This window comes from Cydia fagiglandana, chromosome 11, assembly GCF_963556715.1.
Source record: "Cydia fagiglandana chromosome 11, ilCydFagi1.1, whole genome shotgun sequence".
Lineage (NCBI taxonomy): Eukaryota > Metazoa > Arthropoda > Insecta > Lepidoptera > Tortricidae > Cydia > Cydia fagiglandana.
In genome coordinates this window covers 17,758,470-17,773,950 of record NC_085942.1, presented here as the reverse complement: position 1 = coordinate 17,773,950, position 15,481 = coordinate 17,758,470, and the positions used below count along the sequence as shown (strand labels likewise).

General features: G+C 37.3%; 1 protein-coding gene across 5 annotated transcripts in view; it reads left to right on the top strand.

The window, feature by feature from the left end:
* Positions 1-15,481, top strand: part of LOC134669117 (tyrosine-protein phosphatase Lar) — a 680,297-nt gene that overhangs the window by 346,342 nt on the left and 318,474 nt on the right. For all 5 annotated transcript variants that reach the window (XM_063526652.1, XM_063526651.1, XM_063526653.1 and 2 more), the window contains exon 5: positions 11,632-11,731. In XM_063526652.1, coding sequence (XP_063382722.1) covers positions 11,632-11,731 — 100 coding nt within the window. The remainder of the gene's footprint in view (positions 1-11,631; positions 11,732-15,481) is intronic.

The window sequence follows — 15,481 nt, the reverse complement described above, 5'->3', positions numbered from 1 at the left end:
AAATTCCTGACATTTCCCTTTTCCGGCCGCATTCCTGACATATGCCTAAAATTCCTGACGTCTGGTCACCCTACTCATGGTGGTCGCAATAATATTGGAGAGCGATAATAGTAGCGTAATCGCCAACCGCCATAAGGTCTCTTTTTCCGTGGAACGTCACATATCTTTACTATTTCATATCTAGTGAATCTAATTCATTTCCCGAATCGCGCCGTATATCGCCCGAGTGACTGAAAATACGTGAGTTAAACTGTAAAATCAGCGTAATGTTAGTATAAATCACGATATTTTCAATAAGGATAGGGTTTTTGAGCGAGTGGGTGTAACTTTTTAATATTTTTGCGTATTTGGTGGACCTGTTATTTCAGGTGAGCTGAAAGTTTACGAGTTTTGCCTTGAATAAGATGCCGTTAATGTTTAACTGGGTTGATTAACACTATGAAGTTACTGTTCAAAAATCACTATGTTCAAAAAAGTGACTGTGTTTTTTCTATAACTGGAAATTTCCAAAAAACTGTAAATTGATTGATAATCATCATCATAATATCTGAATCATAATATGGAATAATCCCAACGCACCAAAACTTTGTTGACGGATCTTTGTCATTGAAATGGGATGATTCTAATGCAAACGTCTCGTAAATGAGTATTTACCTCGTTGGCTTGCAGTATGAGTTGGTGTCGTGTAGTTAGAAGTTTAACAGTGATGCCTGGAGGGTTAAGAGGGGAGGGGGCGCAGTCACGTGATCGCTTGTTCATACAAACTCTCATTTTCCTCTCATATAACCACAAGTATTAATACCACTCGTGATTAAATAAGTTTGACTACCGATCTCGCTGACGAAGTCATGGGAAGAGGCTAGAGAAATAAAGATATTGCTTACAAAAATATAACAAGGATTAAATTAATAACCCTCCATGAAACTGAACAAACAAGACAGCATTCTGCACGGAAACTCGTCCACAGCGAGACGTGACAAATCGAAAAATGGCCGCCTCAGACAAAACCTCGCGGAGTAAAATAAATAAAACTGATGGAGCGTAAACGCTAAATGATTAAGGGACATCCGAGCAGAAGCCGTAGCTGATATCTGTGATGCCTGGGAAAATGGGATACGCGACATTTTAAAGTTGGGTGAGATGAAATACAATTATTTATATATATATTTTTTTATTTATATTACAGGACATTTTTACACAAATTGACTAAGCCCCACGGTAAGCTCAAGAAAGCTTGTGTTGTGGGTACTCAGACAACGATATATATAATATATAAATACTTAAATACATAGAAAACAACCATGACTCAGGAACAAATATCTGTATCATCATACAAATATGTGCCCTTACCAGGATTCGAACCCGGGACCATCGGCTTCATAGGCAGGGTCACTACCCACTAGGCCAGACCGGTCGTCGTAATTATATTAAGGTACTTACATGTCACATGGTCAAAATAAACAAGACACTGCGTTTGACTTACGAACTAGGAGAATAAGGCGCTGCCCTAGACGGATTTTTTGCGACTGGCGGAAGAATACGTCACAAATTTCCTTAAGATACGACATGGATCGGATATGTCAGTGTCAAAAGTGACGTTTTTGTTTGAAGAAATGTCACTTTTGACACTGACATGTCCGATCCATATCTGACCTTTAGCAATTTTTTGCCGTATTTTATAGTTCCAATCAGGCCGTATGAAATGTTACTTTACTCAGAGAAAAATAAAAAATCAAATAAGAATAAAAGTCAAATAAGAATAAAATATCTAATAAGAATAAAAATTCAAATAAGAATAAAAAAATTAATCCTTGTTCCCAGGACGCACTAAAATAACAATTCATTCCACGTAGTAGCTGCATTCCTCTTTACAGCGGATATTGAATTTTCATACAGATCGTCTGTTACTGCAAATCCACTTTTTATTTATCGCAACATTTAAACCGTTCGCTTGTTGACAGGAAATTAATGCAACTGATTCGATTTAACGCTAAAGAGTGAACGGGACGACGATATTTTTAGGTCAATTGAATTATTTCTGGGTCTTTGGCGATTTTATTTATATTTCGAGTTCGAATGTAACCGGCGGTAAATGAAATACGAGAATAATAAAGTTGACCGTTGCTTGTAATTTCAAAGGAGAATTCATTGGGATTAATCTTTTAAAGAAATATAGACGTTTAAAACATGTAAGCTGCAAAAGTATGAAAAGTAGTTACGTGTGAAAATTTGACGACCGGTCTGGCCTAGTGGGTAGTGACCCTGCCTGCTAAGCCGATGGTCCTGGGTTCGAATCCCAGTAAGGGCATTTATTTGTGTGATGAACACTAATATTTGTTCCTGAGTCATGGGTGTTTTCTATGTATATAAGTATGTATTTATCTATATAAGTATATATTTCGTCGCCTAGCACCCATAGTACAAGCTTTGCTTAGTTTGGGGCTAGGTTGATCTGTGTAAGATGTCCCCAATATTTATTTATTTTATTATAATTAGGAATGTCGGATGACCTTTAGAGAAACACAGTTACTACAAATGTGTTCTTTTGAACAACAAACAATAATTAAATGTATAAAAGTATATAAAAACGCCACCTAAAGCTTGTCTGGAAGAGATCGCTTTTTAGCGATAAGACCTGTTGTTTTACCTCTTCTTTTCTATAATCTTTGTATTGTTTTTTTGTAATGAGGTGTGCAATAAAGAGTATTTGTAAAAAGGCACTTTTTTCCTTCGTTATAGTCGTATCCGTCATCCGATATCGGATAGGACAATGTGAAAACGCTCTAAGTATGCAGTTCTCTCGAGCCTTTCCGCGTGCACTATGAAATGTAAATCCTTATGATCCTACCACATTCGCATATAATTTTAATGGCCGACCGTACTCGTACGTGCGAGCTAAGCATATAGAGATTAAAAGATATTCACAATAAAATTTAACAGACGGACATAAAACTTTAACGTTTTCCGATATCGCTGAAATAGGTATTATTCAGTATGGCCATGATAATGTATCGTGATGATAATAAAAGTTTACAACTAAAATAGCGTGATCGTAGGCGGCCGTTCTGGTTTTGTATGCGTAGTTAAAACTCGCTCAATGGTGTGGTCAAAGAGAATTGATAATAGAGAGGCAAGTCTAAGAAAGAAACGTGCCCCTTAGTTTGACATCCAAAACAGACGGCGCTGTACTTGTTACGAAATAGACAAACGTCAACTTTTGACAAGCAGAGTTACCGCAAAATGTATAGCAGTAAGTGTACAGCGCCATCTCGTTTACCTGTCAAATTCGAAGCACCAAATTGTCTTAGATTTTACGCATCTTACTCAATCAATGTATCTTTGGTGTGGTGTAAAGAACAGTATAAATAGATTGAGCATACGCCTTTAGGTACCTATTCATATAACGCATTGCCTGAAAAAGTTGGTTGTAAGCTGAGTCGTTTGGGGTCATAACGCTGGGGCTGGGGATTATTACCTAGATAAACTGAAATAAATGTCTAATACTAAAGAAAACGTGACCAAGCCAAGTAGAGTGAGCAAGTCCTAGTGTACAGTCGAGTTCGCAAACATCTTTACAAGCCAACGTCCTAAAAATATATTTACATGACCTTATTGTCAATCTCTTTGAGGCGTGTAAATATATTATTGGTACGTTGGCTTGTAAAGATATTTGTGAACTTGACTGTACTACGAGTATAGTCTGTATCTTTAGGTATTTAAATAAAAGTAAACAATAGTAGTTTGTAAAAATAACATGTGCAAAGAAAATGTAAAAATAGTGTGCTTGAACAGAAAAGTATCACTTTGATCCCTCCTAGCAGGGAGGAAAAGTATCACTTTGATCCCTCCTAGCAGGGAGGAAAAGTGCCACTTTGATCCCTCCGAGCAGGGAAGAAAAAGCTCTTTTCCGAATAAGTGGTGTGAAAACAATTTATAAATTTTCGGGTAGTTAAGTATATTATTATTGTTAGTTTATAAACATGTTTTATTCATTTATCTCACAATAATAATCTAAATAACTAATAAATTATAATTTTCACTACAATAAGTATATTGGTTAACCAACCAAATACAAATCGCCTGGATCAGTCAGTGAACGACCTGACTGACTTTTAACCTACATTATTTGATCGTGTAATGTTTTCATCTACCCTCAACTGGCTTTTTAAGGAGCCATTTAGGGTAGATTTTGTTTACTTTTATTTAAATACCTGACGATACAGAGTATAGGACGGGCTTAATTTGGTCGGCTCACGTCCCAGTAGCAAAAATGCATGGATATTTTTATGAATTAAGTATATTGCAACTCGCTGTACTAACAACAACAACAACGAAAACTAAACTGACCAAAATGCAATCAATGAAGTGCTTTAAAAGTGCTTTTATAATATACCTGATAGATAGAAGATATTTATTGTATATCTTTTTGTTACAAATTATGTCCGCATAGCGGGTGTGGGTAAAATTACATATGTATTAAAAATCTAGTAATTTAATCTATGTGTATATTTTACATATTAGGTTTTGGAGGAATTCAGAATTCATTCATAACAAAGGAGGTCTAGGAGGAATATTACGCTTGCTGACGCGTTTACCCCTCCCTAGCTTATCTATATATGGCATTTCCCCGATTCTTGTGCTGAGCGACATTGGATTGAATTGACCGTATTTTGTGTAATAATATACTATACCTGTAAAACAGTAAATATTAGGTTTTTCCATAAAATGTATGTAGGTATCACTGACAACATTTGCGTGTAGGTTTTGTGGGTATACGAAAAATCACAAAAGCGCGGCCAACACGCGCGGCCGTGATTTGATGACGTCGCGTAATCCGCTGCAGAATGTACGCTTGATTTACGAACAGCGCCGTTTAGCAGGGCTGCAGGCTGCGGCCTAGTGTTGCCAGTGTGATGGTACCAGAACCCCGACGTTAAATACATGTTAGCTAATAATAACGCCAAAAATGCAATCCGTGTAGATATGAAAAATTGAAAATGAAAATTTTTATTTCAGACAACTAGTTGCCCATACATAAATGCCTTTAAACTAGCATACATATTATAAAAATATATTTTAAAACACTACAAATCACATTATGGGAGTCAGGGAGCCGGCCGCGGAACCGCCGAAACTTGACACCCTTTGGCCAAAACTCCTCCATGGTGAAGGTCGCTAGATGTTCAGTAGGAACGCTCACCACAAACGAATTAAAATTAGAATTATTATATTGACATATGTTGATAGTATCCTAACTGTTTAGATATGTAGTTGATACATATCTAGTTATTTCGTTATACTCGTATTAAGCGTTCATCATTCATTCATTTATACCTAGAGAAAGATATTGAATTTTCCAAGTCACAACGAGTTTTAAAGAACTCCTTTAATGTGAGTTTAAATTCGTTGAATGCGAAAACATTAAGGATATTCACAATTTGACCAATGACATGCAAACATATGATGCGATTCTGAAGAAATCGAGGAAAATCTTAAAAAATTATTAGCATACGCTGCTTACTTTATCTATCAAGATGTTAATTAGTTGTTGGAAGCCCTCATGCTGATAGGCATACGTACATACCAAACACATATCGACGCTTAAGAATCAATACTGTCTAAGTATGAAAAAATTAAAAGTGCATTAAAAGGTAAAAAAAACCGGGCAAGTGCGAGTCGGACTCGCGCACGAAGGGTTCCGTACCATAATGCAAAAAAAAAAAACAAAAAAAAAGCAAAAAAAAAACGGTCACCCATCCAAGTACTGACCACTCCCGACGTCGCTTAACTTTGGTCAAAAATCACGTTTGTTGTATGGGAGCCCCATTTAAATCTTTATTTTATTCTGTTTTTAGTATTTGTTGTTATAGCGGCAACAGAAATACATCATCTGTGAAAATTTCAACTGTCTAGCTATCACGGTTCGTGAGATACAGCCTGGTGACAGACGGACGGACGGACGGACGGACGGACAGCGAAGTCTTAGTGATAGGGTCCCGTTTTACCCTTTGGGTACGGAACCCTAAAAACTTCAAAAATTTTAGTCGACAGTACTGATTCTTAAGCGTCGATATTGCATTTGCTCTCGGACAGCACCTTCGGGTTAAGAGAAAAGAAAATCCTGATATACCCATAAAATTATTACATCTTGTTATGTGAAGTCTGTCATTTTATGATAACCATTATTATTTTGTATAAAAGTAACGTTTCTCTAGTCCCGACAACCCTAAATGCTGGTTGAAAGCCGAATGGCAACGCATTTGCGGCCGTGTCAGCAAGTCTCGTACAGCTCGAATTTATAACTCGGAGCCGAATCCGCGTGATTACGCATACATGTCGCTAGTAATTATGGTGTAGGAGCATTTTTACACTTTCTTGCGTCATTAAGGTCAGCCAGGGCAATTACTGCTATGGGACATATATGTAGTGCATAATTGTTTTCCATCGTATTTTATCAGAAAAGTTCTTATTTGTCATAATATGCTACTTCAGTCAACGTCAGTACTTTCTGTATCGAGACTGACTGAAATAGCAGACACGTTTACACGTTTGTGCGGCCCGCGAACCTCTCGCTTGCGGCCCGCGAGCCTCCCTGGCTATTTTATATGTAATATTGGCAAAAGTCAAAGTCACAAATATTACCAAAGTGCAGCCCGCACTTCGTTAACTACTATGTGGCCCTTGGCTGCTAAAAGGTTGCCGACCGCTGGTCTAAAATATGAAAATTAACCCTTTCAAATATTTCTGTCCATAAAACATCTGTATATTCGGGACATTTTTGTGAAATTTAAACGCAATATTCTTAAGCTATAAAATATTTATTCGAGTTATAAAATAGGTAGTTAAAAATGCATGTTTCAATGCAATATCGAGAAACTAAAAATATTGACTCATGAATATAAAATCATTTATACCTAAATATTTGTCCAATATGCATAGGACTAGCATGGACTGCAGGGTCTGCAGGTAATACTACTACTACTAGGTACTACTGGTGTAATTATACGTATACCTACAAAGAATTCGTTTTCTTTGAATCTGAGTAGATACATTATAGGTTTTAGGTATTAGGGCAAGAGTAGATATCGCTTAAGATTTATAGTTTGCTTCTCTTTACAATCACTTATTAGGGTTCCGTACCCAAAGGGTAAAATGGGACCCTATTACTAAGACTCTGCTGTCCGTCCGTCCGTCCGTCTGTCACCAGGCTGTATCTCACGAACCGTGATAGCTAGACAGTTGACATTTTCACAAATAATGTATTTCTGTTGCCGCTATAACAACAAATACTAAAAACAGAATAAAATAAACATTTAAGTGGGGCTCCCATACAACGAACGTGATTTTTGACCGAAGTTAAGCAACGTCGGGCGGGGTCAGTACTTGGATGGGTGACCGTTTTTTTTTTGCCTTTTTTTGCATTATGGTACGGAACCCTTCGTGCGCGAGTCCGACTCGCACTTGCCCGGTTTTCTTTAATATCATTGACATTAATATTAATCTGCGTTGGTGCGCCATGCGTTGAAGCTTCTACATGAATACATGAGTGACCCTTTCTAATATATTTAATATATCTGTGTCTCACGGAGGTTGTGTTATTAAAATATCATTAATATACTTTAAAACAGCGGTCGGCAACATGCAGCCCGCGAACCTTTCACTTGCGGCCCGCGAGCCTCCCTGGCTATTTTGGCTGGCTATATTGACAAACCAGAACCATACCATACCAGAAGAAGTGTCATACCAGAAGGTCAAGGAGTTGGCAGAGGACCGGACGAGTTGGAGATTGCTCCACCGAAAAGAGCACAGCTCTTAAATATAAAGAAGAAGAAGAGATATTGACAAACGACAATGTCTGATAAAGTCATAAATATTAACAAATTGCGGCTCGCATCCACTTCGTTAGTTACTATGTGGCTCTTGGCTGCGAAAAGGTTGCCGACCGCTGGTTTAAAAGATAATTATACTAAACTAAGTACTGAACTGATATGGGTCTGTCCATAAATTACGTCATCGATTTTTGACGATTTTTGACCCCCCCCCCCCAAAATCATGCTTCAAATGACCCCATTTCCTCCTACTTCATGCTACCGTCATCCGATGTCCAGACCCCCCTCCCCTAATTTGAAATGACGTAATTTATGAATAGCCCCTATACTCTAAAATCACTATATTCATATTCATACTAACCTTCCTCATTTTACCTCATTTAACTTCCATCCTACCGCTTCACAACAGCAATTGGTCTATTAAGCACATAACATCCTAATACCAGTCATTTAAACTAATACGTCTAAACTACGTAATTAGACAGCTGTCTCTGTCGCACCTGCGTGTCTAGAGCCGTGCGAAAAAGACGAAACATCTAAATCCCCGTGTAATCTCCCTTTGAAAATGACGCGAGATATGACATTTAGGCGTATTATGGGGCTTTATTCTGGAATGAATATTTGACGTGTTGGAATTAAATCGGAATTGTATTAACAAAAGTCACATTCTAAGACCGTTTCCTTAATGTCCGATCCGATGTCGATGTCGGATGATCTTTGAAGGAAAGCAACTAATAGAGATTACCTTATGGCATCATTATTCTTTCTTGGTTTAAAGTTTTCTTGAACATTAAACGTTTCATCCATTAATTAATACAAAAGGGCAATTTTTAGATTATTACTTTTTTGTTGGCCAGTATCCAGTTTGTCAGTACGAGGGAAGATCTCAAGTTCGAATCTTGCCTGAAACAGTGAAGTTTTCCATTATTCCTATTATTATAAAATGTGGTTTGAAATAAATTTTCTGAATTTGTCCCCTGATATTCCGCAAAGCTATGGATTACCTGACGTGGTGACAGGCTGCCAACGTCTGTTAACTCACGCGATACAATCATATTTTAAACACTCAATCTAGCTAATTTCGTTTCTATGGGGTTTGGTTTAAGGGCTATCGCGTGTGAATGACTTGTTGTTTTATTTTCGCATTCGTTTTGGCACTTGAAATTATTGAAATGATGAATAGAATCTGGCGTTACTTTGCGGAAATCCATATTAAGTAATTACATAAAACCAAAATATTACTTTGCTAATCCGCGAAAAGATAACGTGCTAGTCAATCAGCGCTAACCCGCTATACTTACTTGCGGATTATAAAACTCGTTAAAAAGGCAATAAAACCTACTTAGTTTTGGAACTCACGGTACCTCAGTAAGATACAAATGATTTAATATTAACTGACGACGCCAGATTACTATTCGGGGCAATGTTCACCCAGCAACACACTTAGCTGACCGTAGCTAGATCTTATCCCATTGCCATAAGGTTCACGCATGTCCTGTGTTCAACGGTTCATCGATCACCGCTGATGCCGGATGTCGCATCTCCGTCTTAATTACTTAACTTGTGATGGTAATGGCCTGTTAATTTAAAAGTTAGGAACAATTAATGCATTTCATATAATTACTTACATAAGTACATTAACTTTGTTGTGCAAAACAGAAATTAGCTAATACATTTGAATAAGTATGTATATAAAAGTGAAAAGCTAGAGAGGCTTCAGTTTTACACATTAGTTTCACACATATGTATAGTCAGCAAAACTATTAGCTTAACACCCCTGCATACAAATACGTATGTGACTGTACATGTGCATTTTCCAACACAATTATGACCATATAAACTGTCTATTTTTTGTTGAATACCTATATAAGCACACCTCGCAAAACTTTCTCGTATTTATTATTAAGTTTTTAGCTATAGGTACACTAATTTGCGCATTCAGTTTCTTTATAGAAAAGCATTTTTTTATAAATTAAGTACCTAGAATACTTAATTAAGACTGCATTGCTAAATCGCGAGTAACTCCGATTACGTAGATACATAGGGCCAAAAGCGTTGCGTCAGAACTTCCACTATATAATAACGAAGTTATGTCACCTAAACCAATTCTACTAGGTTCTATGCAAATAGCTTTATTCGAAGCATCGCCGGTCACACCTGGTCCGTTCTTATTGAAGTTATAAGTTGTGCAAACTGCTGCAGACTCCCTCCTATCATTGAATATTTAGTTCGGGAGGAACTATCTTCCTCCGTAATTTATCTCCGGCGCGAGAACTTTGCTTAAATATTTGACGGAATTGAAGGGACCTATGTTGAGTTTGGTGTCTTAATTTGTCGTGGCTGGTTAGGTTGAGCCTATGGCTTTTAAACTATGAGCAATCCATCGTACTGAAATGTCTATAGTTGGGTGGTATTACGGCATTTATGTATACCAAACCCTCTCGTCTACGAGATACCTGAGTTATATATCGTTTGAGTAATTTATTATATTTGTTAGCAGCCAGTAAACTACGAGCTTTATTTATCAGTGTAAATGAAATTGCGGCGGTAGCGGCCGCAAACGAAACACTTTTCTTTTATTAAATGCTCTAGACGACATCCGCAATACCATTTCTTAGCGGATACTCCCAGATACAATATTGGTCTCTAAAGGCGTATCTCACTTAGAGTTATTAATTTCAAAGACTTGAAGTTTCGGCGTTCGGTTTATTTACAGTGAAACTAAGTGGGTTACATGTTTAGGTTAGGTTAGGAATTCTGAATAGAAAGCTGTCCGTTATAACAAAATACTGTTCCGAACAGTTGTTACTTAGTATTCTGTGTAGGATTGGATTGGATGTGAATTGGAAACTTGTGAAGTCTGTTCGTGTCGCGTTTTGTGGTCGCTGTCAATAACATAAAGTAGTTATTTGTCTGTACGTCTTTTGAGGAAAATTACCTAGTAAAAAAATGTGACAATTACACGTCAGTATCGCGTACAGTAGAATAGGCAACTGGTAAAGTTAATCAGGTACCGTGACGTGTCACACGTCCGCCCGCCTCGGTGGCCATAAGCAGTCTGAGGATGAAGCGAGCAGGCGGCTAGCAATCTACCCACATTATTCATATAAACCCACCACAGTGTATTTATGAAAACGCATTCCAACTCCCACGGTCGAAAATTTGTTGTCTCTCAGTGGTCGACTGAGTTACAACATGGTTCCTTATGTTTTCAGGTGTAAAGGAAGAAAATCGACGTCCATGATACTGGCTGCAAACTATAAAAATGTGTTTTGTTGAGAAAAAACCCGTGCATATTAAATTGAGACGAACGTGCCAGTGCAGTGTTACCCGACCCGAGTGCAGTTGAGAAGACCAAAATAGTGCTTATAACAATGGAATATGGTTGAAATTCCTCCGCCGCTTCAACCAAACTGTGCTTCCAAATAAAACTCGCGCAGTGAAACCCTTTTGCTTAGCTAACTTTTCGCCCTAATCTATAAAAATAAAAAATATGGTGTTTAAATCGTTGTAAATATTTAAAAAAAATCTTCATCGTCTACGTGTTTAAAATCTTATACATTTACTTAAATAAGGAATAAAATTTCGAAAAATTTTAATCATCGAAGCGGTTGTCGTATTTTTGTGATATAATTAGGTTTTATTAAGTGGCAAAAACTCGGTTGTGATGTGTATAGTTTCGTTAGTTAAATATAGACTTTATCGTAAGTAGAATAAGGTTTGGTATTGGATGTCGCGCGCGCCCGCCGCGCGGTGATGAGGGGGGCGGGGCGTGCGCGTTGTCACGTGTTTGCTTGCGCAGGCGCGGCGCGGCTGCGGTAAGATGCGAGAGCGGCGCTCCCCGCTCCACCGCATCGCTCTACTGTGCTGCCTGATCTTCCTGTGCCGAGTGGACGCCTCCGGTGAGTCGATGATGAATTTTAGCTGATGGTGAACCCTCATTCGTGGCCCCCAAACGGGCGTGTATGAATTCTATAATAAAGAAAAAAGAAACGTCATAATGCTTTCCATCATTAAGCCTGCGAATCAAAGAACTGAAGTATTGCATTGTCTGAATCTAGACATTTTCTAAATATGAATTTTCGCTAAAAAAAAATCTTAAATGTCCTCACTAAAACCTGCCACTGCGTATACGCAGACGCGTCGTGTGCGGCGTTGTCTGGGTTGCGGCGTGGTGCGAGGTACCTACCGAGGTACGGTCGAAAGTATTAATTTATGACCCATTTCGTACCTTGTCACAGTGACAATCAATATGAAAGTCGCTAGAGAAGAGAGTACGCGAAAATCGAAGTTCGCAGATTGCGGGAATTTTTCTCTGTCACTCTAATTACGCCTTCATTGGAGTAACAGAGTAAGATCCCCGCAATTTGCGTATTTCAGTTTTCGTGGTAGCCGCTCAGACCTCATACTATTGTCACTGTGACAAGATACAAAATTGGTCATAAATTAAAACTTTCAACTGCAATTAATAGCCAATAGTATACGAATCGGTGTCTAGCAGTCTATCAATCAATACAGAATTTCCAATGTCATAAATCACACGGAGAATCATCTGTCTCTTTCTATATAGTCTGTTACATTTTCTATTGTGGACTGTATTCTATTATTTTTATTATCTTTGTAGAATAGGATGATGGATTACCAATATAGTAATGCTTAATTAATAAAATGTCAGAAATAATTAACGAATGAGGGTTTACGTTAGTAGTGTTATAATTAATTAATTAAGTCTATTATATTTAAATCCTGTGAAAATGGGCTAGCGATGAAACGACATTATTTTCTATAATACTACTTGATAACATTTATAACACAAATGATTGTTGTTATTACTAACAGTCTAAATGGTATTGTGATTGATGTACCTGAGTAATTAAATACAAATTTCGTTATTATCTGCGAATCTATATTTAGGAATAACATTTCCAAATGGCGACATAGATATTTGAAGAATACTGGAAAATTCTCGACTTGATAAAATTCTCGAGTTGAAAAAAGAAAATCAATCAGAAGAATTTACCTGAGAATTTCAGGCATTTACGAAGCGATAGAGCGATGAATATTGCGAATACATTGTCTGTCCAAGTCCAAGGTTTTATCTATTCATAATTTCCTATCGATCTAATTTGTAGCTCAAAAATATCGATCATCCGGACAAGGCAACAAATTTTTTTAAACACAAATTACAAATGTAGGTATATAATTTATTAACTTGACTGTACAATGATTTTTGAATTAACAAGTTTAAAGTACTATAAGTATATACACTCTTTAAAAATATGTACTTAGATTGTCAGTTTAATTGAATCATAGTTGTAATTTTTTTTTATAAATTGCATATTTCCACCACTTACGTCGAGTTGTTGAGTCAACACGCTCTGGGTTAAATAGTGGTTCCGTATGAATTCGCCTCTCATATTCTACCATTAGCATAGAGGAGCGTGGGCCTCGAATTAACATAAAACTCCGACCAAAAATCCCCAGTCTACCCTTGCCGCATAATTAAATGTAACACTGCTTTATCAAAACGGGAACTGAGCGGTCTCGTCCAAATTAACGTGCCTGGGACTGATTTTTGAAAATTATGACTTGCGTTTAACCTCAATATGGAAATGAGAGGGAAGTTTGTTAAGTTTGATGCTGCTCTTTAAAGGAAGGATTCTAACCCTTTACTTATTTAAGCGGCGCTATTCATACATTTTTGTGGACATGAATTCGACAGGTGACAATGGCAGTTATACAACATTGTCCAAAACCGTGGTCGCGCGATATACTTGACCACTTTTTGGTTACGGCAATACATTACGCCGCGAGATTAAGGTCTGCGTAATATTAGGAATACTTATTGTTGTTTTACTTCTTAAATTGTTATAATGCCAACATTAGGGACACGCGGCGCCTACATTTGCATAAGCGAGGCAGCAGCGCGGCTGCGCCGGCGATAAAACGGCCGCCGTCGAACTTATGAACGCAATTAATGAACCAAATGATACAACAATGCGCCCCGCCTCCAAATTACACTTTTTACCAACATCACAAACCGACCAACCAACAAATCTGGACTTTAACGCGCCGCAACAAGCCTCAATCTCGATTAAACCCAAATTTACAACCCAGAAATTGGTTTATGTCGGCACATGTTGGTAAGAGTAAAAAAGATTTCGCATTCAATGTCTTTACGACACCCTAAAAAATATATTAGAGACGTGACTACCCGTCGATCTCGATTACGACTAGAACGATTTAAAAGAGAAAAAAAGTGTTCTTCATTTGCATTTTAACATGCGCCAGGGGATAGAGGCTCTGAACTGTCATATTGTGGGGATCGGGTGGTACAATTTATGCATGTATACAGATGAGGCAGTTTTCGGGCAGACAGAGCGTATGGTATTGAGTTGTGCCTCCAAACTATCACGGCAATGGTTTAACGTTTTGCATGGAAAATGCAATCTGACGATCCGAAGTCCCAAATGGCTATTTTGTCACAAATTCACAAGCTTACTAAAGAACTTTAGGTAGGAGATTTATTTATCTTTGTCATTTAAACAAGATGTGCTTGTTATTTGATCAAATTATGTAAATGTTCATTAAGTGACAATCGTAAACAACTTGTTCTTCAACTCTCAATTATTATTACAAAATGGCGCCCAAACAATGGTGATCAAAAACCTTATTTTAATAGGCAAACAAGATACTAAAAGATTGTCGGTTTTCTAATTGATCGGTTAAAGTAAAATATTAACACCCTTTTAATCTCACCAGAATATTAAAAACATCTCATCGTCGATACACGTCAATGCGAAGACTCATGACGCCATGTGTTTCGACGAGCACATAATCTAAATGCTAATATATCTACGTCAGGACTGCAAACATATTTGCTTCTTACCTCTCGTCGTTAAAATATACTTTTCCTCATATCACGCACAGCTGAAGCATCAAAAACGACACGTATTTTCTTTACTTAGGGTAGATCAATCAAAGCAAACGGTGATGCGTGATACGAGCTTAAGGAATTTATGCGATATGAATGAATGAATGAATGAATAATATTTATTTCAGGACTAGTCCCATATTATGTTAGTAACAAGTTTGGTATGATATATGTTATAATTTTTTATTGAAAAAGCAGATGGCTTTCATGTAAAAATAAGCTTTTGAAATACGTAAATATCAGGACAGTCTATTATAATACGCAGCTTGAAAGATAGAAATATAAGAGAAATAGAAACAACACACTTTGTGTGTAAAATTAATTGTTGGATGAAACTGTAATAAGCAGTTCGTAGATAAAAAAAATACTTTTTAAGTTTGTCACATTCTTCTTGTTCTAAACTTACTAACTCGTCCACGTTGACATGTTGTCCACGTACCTACCGATGCGAAAAGGGCAACTTTTTAACTTGTTCCCTTTCCTTTAACTTCTCAAACGTGGACACTCATCAGCATATCGTCCTATGTGTTTTGCCACCAGATATTGTCCGCTTTATTTCTTAAATTGCCTTAAATGCTAATTTTGCGTAGACTTCCCTAAAAAATCTCAAGTTCATAGGCGGTTTTAAACAAATCGGCTGAGTTTTGCCAAAAATATTTCAATATGCTTTCGTCTTCATCATATATGTTATGGTTTCCTCACGGAACTATAAAAGCCT